We start from the raw sequence: 14,265 nt of genomic DNA on the forward strand, positions 1-14,265 counted from the left end.
TTCGCCGCTCCATGTGAATGCGCTGAGGGCAGGACTTAGGGCTGTCACTTTGGCTCGGGCAAGATGAAGATCAGCACGATTGACCTGTGCATGGTAAAAGCTTTTAAGTAGGTGACAGGCGAACAGATAACGTCGTCTTTGTATCGCAGCCTTCGGTGCTGCTGTCTTGAGTAGAAATTCCTCTCCGCCTCATCCCCAGATAAACAGCTGTCTTAGTGCTTCTGTGAAGTCGCAGCCCGACCGCTAACCTGTGTGAGAACCGAGCCTGGCCTTGATGAGTCTGCACTAAATATGGAACTAACGCACGTTTCTGTGGAAAATATGCAGTCGTTTGCAGCTCTTTGGCATTTGCTGTTACCTAATGGATCTGAGAAGCAAGTCCATAATTTTACGTGATTGTTGATTTGAGAGGAAGAAGTATTTACTAGATGGAAAAATGTGAGCCTATGCGTAGAGAAAGGAATTGATTCTCATAACTCTAGGAAATACAGCATGGAATATCGGAATTGAAATAAGAAGGGGAGAAACAAGGTCCAGAGTAGTCTTTGGAAGGGAGCTGTAGAAATCCCATTGCTTGAGATTGCCTTCTCACAAGCAAAGTTACCTGTGCGAGCAGCCTGCTGTTGTGAGGATTTCAGTCACGGGGAACGAGGAGGGGAGCCTTCCCCTCTCCTACAATTTCTGTTACAGGCCTTTTACAGTGTTCAGCACGACTTAGTTTCAGCTGAGTGTTCCAAACGTACCCGTTTCTAGGCTGCCCAAACGCAATCTTTAGCCATGCGTTTTCTGAGCGACAAATGGAGGGCAAGGCCCAGAGTACACAGTCGCAGCCTGTGGAGTACAATGGTGATGTGCATTACCGATCTGCATGCATATTCATTGGTTTACTGTGACATATTTACTAGCTGATTGCTGCCGGAGAACACCCTGTTTCAGAATATAGCTGCCAAAAAGCAGAAAAACTGCAGGATTCACGCAGCTACCTTGGTAATGTAACCGTATCTATCGCGGTGTGAGTGCCAGGTCTGTCATCTGTATTGTAGCGCTTGTTAGTGTAATGGTTGCGTGTGGGAGTTCGATGCAGACTTGCTGTCACTTAACTCTTCGCAGCTCCAAGTTGCGTGTGACAAATCCAGTTTTTTTGAAAGTTCATTGTGGGGGAGAATAACTGGCGCTGTTCCTTTCGTGTTACACGCGACACCCCGCATACTGCCATCATAGGTATTTTCGGAGCAGGTAAATGCATAATTTGTATGATGTGTATTTTCTTCATTATAAGTTACTTCAGTGACAGCACTGCTCGTTACAGCTGGTGGAGAGCATCCCGCGGTCCCCAGTGCGCGTCAGCTCAGGAGCGCAGTCGTAAAGAATCTCTGTGTTGGCTTGGCTCCACAACGTCATCTTGAAGAAGAGTACAAACTTCTCAGCAAGAAAACACGTAGCAAAACTGTATTATACTAATTCCAGGTTAGGGATATTTCTAAAACGAGGACATCTTTTGTATCTACGGTTAAAGTCCTTCTTTTGAAGGGTTTCTTAGTACAGTAAGGGTGCTAAAAGCACCTCTTGCCAAAGTAAATGTTATTCCTCAATCATCAGTCCAACTGTTCAGGAGGTCGTTAAGTTATCAGCGTGGTAACGGAGCACTTTGTTGGCGTGTGGTCTGACCTCTGCTGAAAACTATCGCAACAGCCTCGCCTGGAAGGAGGAAAAGCATTACAGTTTTTCGTCCTTAAATCTGCTCTTTTCCCTGTTTATTTGTGCCAGGCTTCGCTTGATGATACGGTGCCCAGTGTTTCTTCTGTACCACGTGATGGCAGGGCTGGAGCGCACAACCCTCAGTGGTCATTACTGCCTGCTGACCTACGCTTCGGGGCAAAGCACATCCTAGATACAAATAATTTTATTACTACTAAAAATATTCCGTTTTCAGTTTTTTCTTTTTGGTTTTGCTCTCCAGCTTCGAAGGGAGGTTTAGCCCAGGGGGAGGAGCACTGGAGCACATAGCGAGGTTTGAGTTCAATTCAGATCACTGCCAAAGATCTCCTTTACAGCTTGCAACAAATCACGGTGCGTGGAACACTCTCATCTGCTGTAGCACTACTGCCCTGCCTTGTGGGAAAGCAGATCCGCAGGTTACTGCAATACGATGGCGTGTAACAGCTAGGGGTACCCGTAATCATCCCGTCGCGCTCCTTCTCCCTCCTCTGCCTTTTCTACCAGGTAGTTATTCGCCTGTCAGCCGGTCCTTGCAGGGCTGCAGCGGGCTTTGCGGCTGACGTCCTTTCGCCTGCGGGGTAACGCGAGGCGCGCGCAGACCGCGGCGCCTGGCGCGGGCAGCGAGTTGAAGGTTGCGGAGCCAAAAGGTTGCCCCGCATCCTTGTGCACGGCAGAGGGTGGGCCTGCGCGCGGGGCCGCAGCGCCGCAGGGGTGAGCGGTGCCTGCCTGGAGCCGGTGGGCGAGGGGGATTTCACACGGTGCGGCTTGAGTTCGTGAATCGTTTGCAAGTGGTGGAGAATTCAGGGCCGATATTTATGAGTAAAGTTATCACCACTTTATTTGTGGCGAGATGGCAGTGTGTTCTTAAATTACCGTGACTTCAAAACTATCTTGGGTTGGTTTTAATAGCTTGATGGTTTTCACATGGTCGTGTCACAATCTGCTGTTTCTCACAACAGTGTGGCCATTTGTGTCTTGGCTTCTTGTGATAAGATCACCAGAGAGTAATTTGAGCTGATACCCTTAAAAAGGCAGGATAAACTGATGGCTCTTTACCTTAAGTGAAAAGAAATGTGATATTAGAATAGCAAAAATCTCCTAAAGATGTATTAATGGTAAGGTCTGTCATCCGCCCTTAGGTTGGGTGGCTTTTGGACAGCTGTTTTGAGGTAGGCTTTGAATACCTTTTTGGTAGATTTGCTGCAAACTGCATTTTTGAGAGGGTTTGCTGTTTTTGTTGTTTGGGGTTTTTCAATCTGCTTGTCCACAGGCAACTTGCTGTCCTGGCTAGGAGTGAATTTTTCTGATACCTAAATATCTGCTTGTCCCTTATCTTTGGGCAGGGCTCTCTGTGTTGATATTGTTTAGGATGGAGTTACGTGGTGAATCATAAAAGTATGAAACACATCCTCCAGGGCAGGAGGTTGTACCCTCGCCCCAGTTCCCCTGCTGCCCTGCGCTGTTACAAAAGTTCATGTGATTAACATCATTCCACTAAATGCCACTAGGGCAATGAAGAAACGGGGTGAGGTGGGTGCTGTTCTGAGCGTGCCTCCCTGTAACCTTCACAACGGGAGGGCGCTGTCGCTGCTCTGGGCACTGCAGAGTGCCGGTGGGGCTGTGCCACCTGCGTCACCTGGGGCCGGTAGGGTTTAGGAGGGTTGTGACTTCAAAGCTCTGTCACAAGCCTCTGTGAGGACTGTAATTTAATCCACTTGCCACAACCCATGTAACAGGAGGTGCCTAGGCTGTGCCGTTGTGTGTGTGTTGTATTTTCCCCAATACCGACTATCACTGTATGTTTATTAGAACTCTTCAAATTCAAATTCCTCTCTAGGAACTGCCCTGGGACACCAGGCAGGAGTTTAGGGCTTGATGCAAGGCTGTGGAAGAACATCTCCTTGTGCCCTCTTTGGCTTGATGATGTGGCTGCAGAGCTGCACGGTGTTAGTGAGAGGGAGGTGGGGGTTGAACCCCCTGGTGAGGAGGGTCTCCCACCCCCTGAGCTGGTTATTTAATCCCTCGTGCTTCGGGGACGCTGAGGTTACATAGCAAAGCCGCGTGCTTTGCACAGGGAGCAGCAGCTGCGTAGTGTGTTGGCATTAGTCAAAACCAATCAAATCAGAGGCAGATCTTGTGCTTCCAAGACATGTCATCATATTTTCAGGGGCAATAGTCTAGGGTTTATCCATCTGATAGAGTCATTTAACTACCAGGTACCACACAGTGGTAAATAATGATGACTGAGCAAGCTGTGTGTGTGACAGCCTTTTCTCCTAAATGCTCTCTAATGACAGGTTTCCTTTTGGGGGTGTGTGTGTCCTGTCTGGGAGTCCCTGGCTATTTTTGATTGATGCTCGTCATAAAAAATTCAGTGGTTGTAGGTTTAATTTCTGCAACACTTCAGGACTAATTATATGACAACCTGCTGCCAAAATTCCCTGGGTTTGGCTCCTGCAGTAATTTTTCTCTGTGTTGGATTCCACTCTGGGTTTGATTGTTTACTGTGGATAATGAGCATCTACTGCACTGCTGTAATCCCCTGTATTTATTGCACAAACAGTCCATGAAAATGAGGAGCAGGCTGAAAGCTTACTGTTGGCGTGTGAGTCTCTGGGAGTTGTAACACTGGAAAAGTAAGAATCAGCTTTAAGTCAAGTTCCATATCCTGGCCTGTGCCTTCTCTTAGATTCATCTCCTTTTATGCAAGTAGTTAATTGTGAGTTAATTGTGCTTTTATTTTTGTTTTAATCTCTAGGTTAGTGATTTTACAAAAAAATTTTCATAGATGCTCCATTCATTATTGAAATCGTCCATTGAAGAGTACTTATTAGATACAGCAGCTTTCAAAATAATCATCTACTTTATTGTCCTTACTCTTGTCCCTACTTTTTTATAAACTATTGATTAATGTGAATATGGCAATACTTAATAATAATGAAAATCTTTGCCAGAATAGGTTCATCCCTGTGCTTCAAAAGGTGTAATTCACCTTTGTAATCAATGTATTTGTGCTACGATGCCCGAGATGTGGCTTCTGGGGCGAAACCAACCCCTTTTGTTGGCAGTAGACGCCAGCACAGTGATCTCTATAGCAAAACTGAGTAAAGTTTCAAGGCACTACTTGCCGAGGTGGGATCCAGAAAGGCGTTAACCGCACAAACCGCGCTGCAATGGCACTCACTCAGCAAAAATTACACATCCTGACTAACGAGCTACTTCTGCCCCTGCCCGTTGTCCCCACGTGCCTCTCTTCGCATGATCTGGGCCTGCTCACCCTCAGAAACGGTTCTGTCCTGGTGGTGCTGACACTGCTCGGCTCCAAAGCGAGATGTCCTTCCTCCCACCAGTCTGCTTGGTGCAGTGATCGGCCTTTTGAGGACACCAGGCAGATGGTTCTCCTCATATGCAAGTCATTATGGTTTAAATGCACAAAACTCCTCACCTGCTTGAGTGCACATATTTGCAGGACACAGATCAAGGGCTTCGCCTGTGCAAAAATCAACGTCCGTGACGCCTGCAGCGAAGCGCAGGTGCAGGCTGAGCGGGGAGCGGTGGACGTAGCTTAAGTCAACCCAATGTACTGAAAAGCCCTTTGCAAAAATAGACAAAGTGGTGATTTTTGCTGTTGGGATGCCTGAACAGTTCCATGGCTCCAAGCAGGCACACAGAAGTAAGACTGGCTTACAACTTAGGCAAGAAGTTTTTAATTAGTTAATTGCAGTCAGATCAATTACTTTCCTCTTCAGGACTCTCTTCCCTTGGCAGTTGTGTCCTTCAGCACGCCTTCCCTCAGCCTCCGATGCAGTGAGCGTAACTGCATCTCCATCTGCGCCCCTAAGCCTCCCCCTCCCCAGGGAACACCCTCACCAAGCCACTTGGTTCTTGACCTTGCTTGCCACCCTTGCTCCTCAAAGTGGTGTGCTCTTTCCTAAGACCACATGCTCATCTATTAGGGCGCCTTTAGTAAGCACACAACCAAGGTACCACGGGAGCGGTATCAAGGCAGACTATCCTTCCCCACCCCAGCGGTTAGCACCCTGCCAAGCCCACCCAGATCGCACAAAGCTGCTTTGAATTTCAGAGCAGGCCGCCGGCCACCTCGAAGGCCTCCCACAGCGTGTCTGCTTTAGCTACGAGGCACCTCATGGCAGTACAGTGGGGTTAATCCTAGAAAGTGATGCCTGCAGTGTCGCTCCCAAGGAAGGGAGGCTGTCGCGTGCTAAATTCCCAGTGGGCTATTTCAGTCAAGCCTGCTGTTTTGATCGGTACGTCCCGTGTGCAGGACGCGGCCCGGTTGGTTTGAGTCCTGCCCGTGTCTGGGCCACGCAGCGGACGACCCACACACCCCGCCCCGCGACGCTTTGCAAGGCCCGGTACGGCCAGTCCCTGCTGCAGCGCTCGCCTGTGCTTGCTTTCCTTCCGCTTGCCGCGTCTGCAGCCAGACAAGGCAGGGTGAGGACAGACTGACTGGCAACAAACCAGCTGTAAAGGAGGGGGAGCCCAGGCGACACAGAGCAAGGTTAAATATGCCTGTGTGCAGAAGTAATAGTACTTACGCATTGCCTTTGGATTTAAACCACTTGAGCCAGAATGACTTAAGATCAAACACGGACTACTTACAGCTTAGTGAAAAGAATTTATTAGAAACTGTTAAGCACTACACAAAACTAGTTTTTAGAGTAAATTTTTCAGTAGACAGCACTCCAGCCTTATGCTACAAACACCGTATTGTGGGCTTTGGACAGCCACTGTGCTCCCAAGATACATCTTCAGGCTGAGACATTCCAGCAGCATGCACCGTGAGACAGTGGAAGGAGTGCAAGGAAAACCCTTTTGATGCGCGTGCGTTCACAGAAGGTACACAGTTTAGCGATTGTTTTCCTCAAGGCAATTTGGATCGAATGAATTAGGGATACCCTGGAGGCATCGACAGGGCTCAGCGTCCCCATCGCTTCACCTTCAGTGCTAGTGCACGTTGGGACTTTCAGTACAAGGCGTTTCAATAAATAGAATACAACTTTCATACTATTTGAACAAAAACAGGACTACACGGTTAAAGTACCGCCTTCTTGGGCAGTCGCGCTGACAGAGGCGTTACTGCTTTTGGGGAAAAACAGGAGAGTCTGTGTATTAAGGCAATGCTTTTTTTTTTTTTTTAATTCAACATAGAAATTGTAACCAACTGCATATCTTCTGATAAGTTCTGAAGTATTTAATTGTAAAAAATAAAGTTACTGATCACATGCTACTCTATCCGATATTCTTCATTTTGTTTTGAAATACAGTGGAGCATCGCTATGGTCACTGCCCAACCAACCTGGCAGCAAGTGACAGCTTATCTTCCAGCCAGGAGCTGCAAAACAAGAAATTAGTGACCCTTCCCCCCTCCCGGTTTAAATCCTCCATTGTTCCTTCCCACCCAATTTCCACCTCTGCTTGAAAAGGGAAAAAAAAGAAAACCCACAAAAGAGTTAGTTATCTGGCTCCTGAAAGGAGCTTTATAGCAAGGCTCAACTGTATAGAGTAAAAAGATACAAAAAGTCATTAAAATCCGAAAATTCAGAGAAGGAAAATGTAATAAAAATAAGTACGCATGGCGTGATAAACCAGGATACACATAGCAATTTGCTACAACATTTTTGAAAAAGTGCTAACCCATTTTAGCGTAAAATAGTTCAAGCGATCATACAAATTGCTACCACAGTGTAAAACTGAGCATTCGGAAAAAAAAAAAAAAATCTAAAACCTGGCTTGACTGTAGAAAATGTATTATATCTGTTTCTAATTTACATAGTATTTTTATTTAGGCACACAAAAATAAATATAGACAGTCCAATGCTTCATTAAGTCTGCAGAAAGTTATAGTTAAAACCAAGTGATCAACTGTTGTGACACATTTTTTACACATATATATCTCTCTATATATAATCACGTGTGTGTACGGGATGCGTATCCCTTATTTCATCCTCAGGCTGCTGCAAAAGTTACTTACAGGGCGAGACTGTGTTTTCTGCCAAGAACAGTTAATTTGGGAACTCCTGGCTACGAAGAGAGAATTTCTCAGAAAACTCGACTGATACTTTTGGTCAAAGTGGTTTGTGTTTACGCCTCTGGGGCAGGAGCCCTTGGGCTGGAGCAGAAGCCAGGCTGAGCCGAGGCCAAAGGTGGTTACCGCATGGGGAGTGCCGAAATGTGAATAGTGCTGTCTGAGGAAGATTTGTTTCGTTACTCTCTCTCAGAGTAAGGCTCCTTCTCCACGGAAATGCAGAAGGATCCCACGCTGTTCCTTCCTTGAGGAGCACGCAGTGATAGCATTTCAGCAACTCTCCCTGCTGCTACCTCAGTAAAGCCGGTTTGACCTTAGGCGTAGCACTGCCCTAGCCCATTCCATGACCCCACACCTGTTTTTAAAATGCTTGTGGTATCTCTACTTCCCTCCCTACCTAAAAGCGCTCAGGGAAGTGGAAAAGCTGTTGCACGTGACTTCAGATCGCACAGATTTGACGACACCGGCCTGGTGATCTCTGCTACAGTTAAGAAAGAGAAGTATTACACAGCGAAGACAGGCACAACTGGCAGTCTCTGATCGAGCGGGCGCCTACTAACAACCTCCAGCTTTCTTGATTTTACTTGAAGAACAAACTGGTTTGTGTTTCTGAACATCCAGCTCTAGCCTACTAATTCCCTCCGGGCCGAGGGCAGGGTCAGCCCAGAAGCGGGGGTGGCGGTTGAGGGCTTTCAGCACCACGCAAGTTCATCCCACTACCTTGAAACAAACTGAAAAACGTCACAAACAAAACCAAGCAGCATAATTTTTATTTGGTGTTACAACAGACGCGCAGCGCCCATGCTTTCTGGGCGCTGCCTTTTACTGTTTATGATCCTTCTTTTTAAAAATCTAAACAGTTCTTCTGTTCAGACAACGCCATGTGCTTTTATATACACATTGTGACCCCTGCGTTCGGCCTGTCCAGTTAACGCTAGAAATATTTGTCAAGGCAATACATTATTTTATCTTGGCTATAATTAGGGAGAAATCAAAAGAAAAAAAATTTTACTTTAATCTGACCGATTACATGTACTGTACATACCTGCTCCCAAACCAATGCACTCAGACAGAAGTTTCTAATTTAATGCACTCTGTTATTCAAGTCAAAATGCTGTACATCTACGTATCCACACAATCATACATTCCTAAATGATTCTTCTTTACACCTTTATTATTTTTTTTTTTAGACATCTGTTTTTAAAAAGGAATAAAGAAGTTGCCCTGGAGATCTATATTTCTTTAGAACAAAACATTATATACTACATTGAAAAATAATTTTATCAAAACCAGATTCAAATAACTGTCATGTACAATTTTCAGTTAACGGTTCATGTTGAAATTGCACTTTGCAGATAGAATAAAATTAAAAACTGAAAACGTGCTCTATTTCCTTTCACAGGAGACTGCCTCTTCGGGATTTTTCTTCCGTGAATGTTTGTATTTGTCTACATACGCTTTCACTAGGTTCGCCACTTTTGCAGAATTCACTTCTCCGCTCTTGCTATGACAAACCTACAACGTTTTTAAAGAAAAAAAGAGTTTGAAGCAGTCCCGAAGATTTGCCTCCGTTCCACACTGTTTATTTATCTTCCCGGCACCCCGGGTTTCTCCATCCCAGGCAGAACAACTTTGGAAACCTCCCAACACTTCCCAAATACTTCTGAATTCCCATTCAGCTCTTTCACGCAAGAAATGAGCTCTGTTCTGAGGAGCTGAGAAAGCTGTCAGGGGTGGAGAAGGACGGAGGTATTTTTGCTTTTCTACTCCCTTTCCCAGCAACTACCAGTTGCTCCCAGAAGACTCAGAAATCCACCCCAGACCCTACCTCAGGCGAAATGTATGCATTTCAGATTGCTGCAGCAACTTACTTTATCTACAGCTTTCCGCACAATTTCTTTATACTCTTCCTTAGTGATGTCTTTATTTTGGTAGAAAGGTTTAATAGCTAGCTTCACCTCTTGCGCCGCTTTTTCTTGAATTAACAATTTCTGATGAGAAAACAAACTCCAGTGTTATTTTTCGCTGCCGGCACGCGTATCTTTTGATCAATCACAAACTAAAATTCTACAGGAACAAAGTTACTACAGAGAACTAGAAAATTGCGCTCCCCCTCACCCCCATTTCGGCTCTCGCGACAGCTGCCGGTGTTCTACGAAGAACAGAAAGCTGTCGCACAGCGACTAAAGTAGCATTCATAATGAAGCCGCTTTAAAGACGACTACATTAAAAAGAGTCAGTTCGCTAGTTTGTGTCCTACAGCCGCCACAGAATTATTGCATACACGATGCTATCAAGTGTATTACACAGAAGGGGTATGGTCATAGTTTACCTTTTGTGTATATATATAAATTCTGGTATACTGAAAAGATATAGTATGTATAAATATATAAAACTGTCTATATAAATATACTCTGAACTTTGAACTTGCCTGGTCCTTCTTTGAGCTATCTGCACTGGCTTCCACTGTTACGCTTGCTTTGTTTTCTCCCAGTTTTACAGCTGCGTTAGAGCTCTTGATGTGACTTGACGACGTTGCATTACCCGAACTTGGTCCCTGAACTGTTCCCACGTTTCCCAGGACTGCTGCTGGAGCAGGCAAGGCTGGAATGCTCATGTTATTACTCACATGAGCAGCATTTGGAATACCCTGTTTTTAAAAAGTTATCGATAATTAATACATTATCCTTCAGCATGACAACGTGCCTTTCTAGAAGTCTCGGCGGCTACAGAAAGAGCATCAATACTACGTGCTTTTGGTTGATTAGCTGATTTCCACACTGTCCATTATTATGGAAGGTATACACATTATATCAGATCTACTCAAAAGGGGAAAAAAAAATAAAGCTTGAGAAGTAAGGCACCCTCCATGTCACCACTGTGGTTGCTACATTCTGGCTCTGATCCCAGTGATAAAGCGAACACAGTACCCTGCAGACAGGCACGGAGGGTGTTAGCACAAGGGGAAGGAAGCTTATGGCTGCAGAACCTCTCGGTTTGTCAGGGGAGCACAGATGCCGCCCTGTTTTGTAAATCACATTAACTTTTTTTTAAAAAAAAAAAAACAACCCAGCACCTAAGCATGCACACAAAAAGTTACCTTTAACTGCACTTGCATTCCTGCATCATAACGATGCTGCTTTGAAAACACTTATTTTCACATTTGTTATCAGCTTGAACTTGCAAATGAATTTCAAATGTAAACACACCTACAAGGCTAATCGAGGCTAGAGGTGAAATGCTGGTTGAAGCACCAGGATCTGTTCTTCAGGAATAGCCTTTTTCTGTACTTTTCCAAACATCACCAGAAGACCACAGGCCCTGTTGATACTTTGGAATTAAGAAATTAACTAGCTCTCGGAGCTCAGACAGAGATTATTTGTAGCGAAAGCCAAGAATGCATCCTCCCAACACGTTTGTGGCAGGATACCCTAAATGCTACATTTTTTGCAGGTAATCACCGTCACTTTTTTCACATCTGCTTTTACCCAGATGAAAAATAATCACAGAATCCCAGGTTGGAAGGGACCTCAGGGATCATCTAGTCCAACCTCTCTAGGAAAAGCAGTCTAGACAAGACGGCCCAGCACCCTGCCCAGCCAAATCTTGAAAGTGTCCAACGTGGCCGAGTCAACCGCTCCCCTGGGGGGATTATTCCAAGGGTTGACTGTCCTCACTGTAAAAAATTTCCCTCTTGTGAAACAGGAATTTGAGCTCCTTGGAAAGGACACATATTGAGCACGTTAACGCCTGCCAGTGCGCTCTCGTAATCGTCCTGTCCACAGGAAGGGAGGTGGAGTTCTGCAGTACTCAGTCATTCGTATTGTGCTTCCACCAAGGGCTCCGTTCAATGACAGCTCCAAGAAAAAGCACCAGGAGCTCCCAGGAGCCTTCAGGTTCATGAACACCATTCCACAAAAGCAGGTAAGAGCAACAAATGTAATGGGGCTTTACTAACCAATAACTGTATTTTGGAGCATTACACAACCTTTATAGAAATGTATTTATCCTTACATTTTTAGGTTAAACCTACTGAATTTCCAGTTGTGAAAATATTTTCATTACAGACAGCAGGCATGAATCAAATCAACAAGCAATCTACTAGCATTTTAGTTCCAATAGTACACCTTACTGCTTTACCTTGCAGACTATTAAAGTATTTCATACGGCCTGTAATGCCACTCAGCATTTCCCACAGTACTTAACTCCTTTTGTTCTAAGTTAATGAATATGAATGGATAACAGCAGTTGAAAGTGAAAAGAATGTAGGCTGTTTATCAGTTTGCTTCAAATCTTTAGAGGTGATGCATGAAAACAGTCAGAAATCACTGTTCTAGAACTTCACTTTTTCAACCTGGAATGCAGGGGAAAGCATTTTAGGTGAGAGCAGGCAACAAAAGCACAAACCTTGGTCAAACCCTGAAGAGCCCTTTATACACCACAGATGCAGCGTTAACATCTCCTCACAGGGCCATGCATTCTCCTGGAATTTGAACAACTTCCCTTTCCCTGATATAAAAGCTCTTAATATAAACAGCTGGCTACAGGGGGAGCTCACATACACAAAGGTTACTTTAAGATACCTTGAAAGGTATGAAAAGATGGTCTGCCCTGCTCCAAGCATGACAGCGTCTTTCTGAAGCTGGAGAAATTAAGTGGGAGTTAGGTCTCAAACAGGGCATGCAAAACCAGGAGAACCTGACAAGAAGGGGGGAGTAAAACATATCAAAGACAGATTGGAAATTATCAACCAAAAGGCTGAATAGATTAATCAGAATAGAAAATGGGGGTGGGGGGGTGGGGGGTGGAGCTGCTGAGATAGCGACAGCTGGAGAATGGAAGTGTGGAACAAATGGGTGCCATGCAGTACTCGGTAAGTCTCCTCTGCTGATACACCCCATTGGATGAGAACTGCAACAAAGAGGTTTAGGTCACTTCCTACATGCTGCTGAAAGGGGATTCAAGGATTTCCTAAAGCTTAAAAATTAGCCTTTGAAGGGGAAAACTTAGTTTTGGAAACAGTACACTTCTAAGGAGAAAAAGGTAACGGACAACATTGATGAATTTTTACAGTGTTCCATAACCCACCGGAACACTTTGTTACCACAAAAACCCAAATGATGGTGTTGTGTATTATTATTTAAAAGCTACACCCCCAAAAAAACCCATATCCTCATGGGATACTTCCACTTTAAATTTGGTGTGGGGTGGAAGCAGACAGGCAAGAGAGAAAGAAACTGCAAGTATAAATTTATCAAGACTATGGTAATTACTTCAGCACTGTTCTTGCCATGGCTTCTGATAAAGCATACCTGCAATTGTTTTCCATCTTGCTGTGAAGCAATGTAGTTGACTTGTTGAGATGGTGGGGGTGGAGGTGGAGGCGGAGGTAATCCCTGAGACAAATTTGTGGGAGCAGCTACCTGTATGAGAGGCACGCCGGTAGGGAGGTGCATGGGCATTGGAGGGTGGATGTTGAAAGGATTTTGTTGCATGTTCATCATGGGAGGATGGACACCCACTGGATACGGAAAGATATTCATAGGTGGGTGCTGTGCGTTCACTTGTGGCATTACATTCATTTGTTGCTGCATCATATTTATGGGTAACTGAGAACCATCACTTTGCTGGTTGCCTTGGTCTTTGAGGTTTGGATCTATCAAAAGAAAAACCAGACAGTATATGAAGTAGAAAAATCTCATACTTTATAAAGCAAAAGTGGAGCCAGGTGTTTAAACTATTCATGGATTATCAGAAAGCTTTCTATAATCTGAATATTTTAAAGATACTGCATTACATTATTACACAGCACTCACCACCAAACATATCACAGAGCCAAATGCTAGTCTGAGTTTAAATTTAAAGTTCAGGTTACAATGGAAGCCCGCATTTTGAATTTCTATTTTCTCTACTTATTCCCATAGCACAGCTAATAAATTATTTCGTCACAATGAAACAGTAATTCTCCCCCAAAGAGCAGGAAGACAACATAACTTACCCAGCCTTCTGCAACTGCAGAAGGTCAGTCACACGTTACCACATACGCAACGCTCTGCTCCCCTCTGCCTGATTCACACACGCTCACCGTGGCCATTTCTGGTAACTGTAGAACTACTCTGCTGTTTTGTTTTTGTTTTTTTTTTTCTCACTGAATAATAAATCATCCTCAACCAATTTCAAAGATGTTCATAATCGCAAAGAGTTGTTTCAAAACCGTGTAACAGTACAACAGGTAAAGCCTAGAAGTAAAAATAACCTCTTGGGGTGGCAGTTTCTGAAATTACTATCTCACTATCTTCAAGCGAAGCCAAAAAGTTCAATCCACACATGAGCAGCAAACCTTCCAAAAGTCAAGAAATCAGCTCTGAGAAATGTTTGATGGGTTACAATTCAGATGTTCTTCCCTTGGAATCCTTTTCTTGAGGAACCCTGTTGTCACCTAATTCACAGGGATTGGGATTTAAACCCTTGTGCTTCAGCCCAAATCACCTTTTTTA

General features: G+C 44.6%; 1 protein-coding gene across 4 annotated transcripts in view; it reads right to left on the reverse strand.

The window, feature by feature from the left end:
- Positions 1 to 8,520: 8,520 nt before the first annotated feature.
- The window catches only part of SCAF11 (SR-related CTD associated factor 11), a 48,335-nt gene continuing 42,590 nt past the window's right edge, over positions 8,521 to 14,265 (reverse strand). For all 4 annotated transcript variants that reach the window (XM_064448306.1, XM_064448285.1, XM_064448296.1 and 1 more), the window contains 4 exons: positions 13,081 to 13,424; positions 10,200 to 10,418; positions 9,640 to 9,759; positions 8,521 to 9,283 (listed from right to left, as the gene is read on the reverse strand). In XM_064448306.1, coding sequence (XP_064304376.1) covers positions 9,155 to 9,283; positions 9,640 to 9,759; positions 10,200 to 10,418; positions 13,081 to 13,424 — 812 coding nt within the window. In that variant the 3' untranslated portion in view covers positions 8,521 to 9,154. The remainder of the gene's footprint in view (positions 9,284 to 9,639; positions 9,760 to 10,199; positions 10,419 to 13,080; positions 13,425 to 14,265) is intronic.

The sequence above is a fragment of the Phalacrocorax carbo genome, chromosome 1 (assembly GCF_963921805.1).
Source record: "Phalacrocorax carbo chromosome 1, bPhaCar2.1, whole genome shotgun sequence".
NCBI lineage: Eukaryota > Metazoa > Chordata > Aves > Suliformes > Phalacrocoracidae > Phalacrocorax > Phalacrocorax carbo.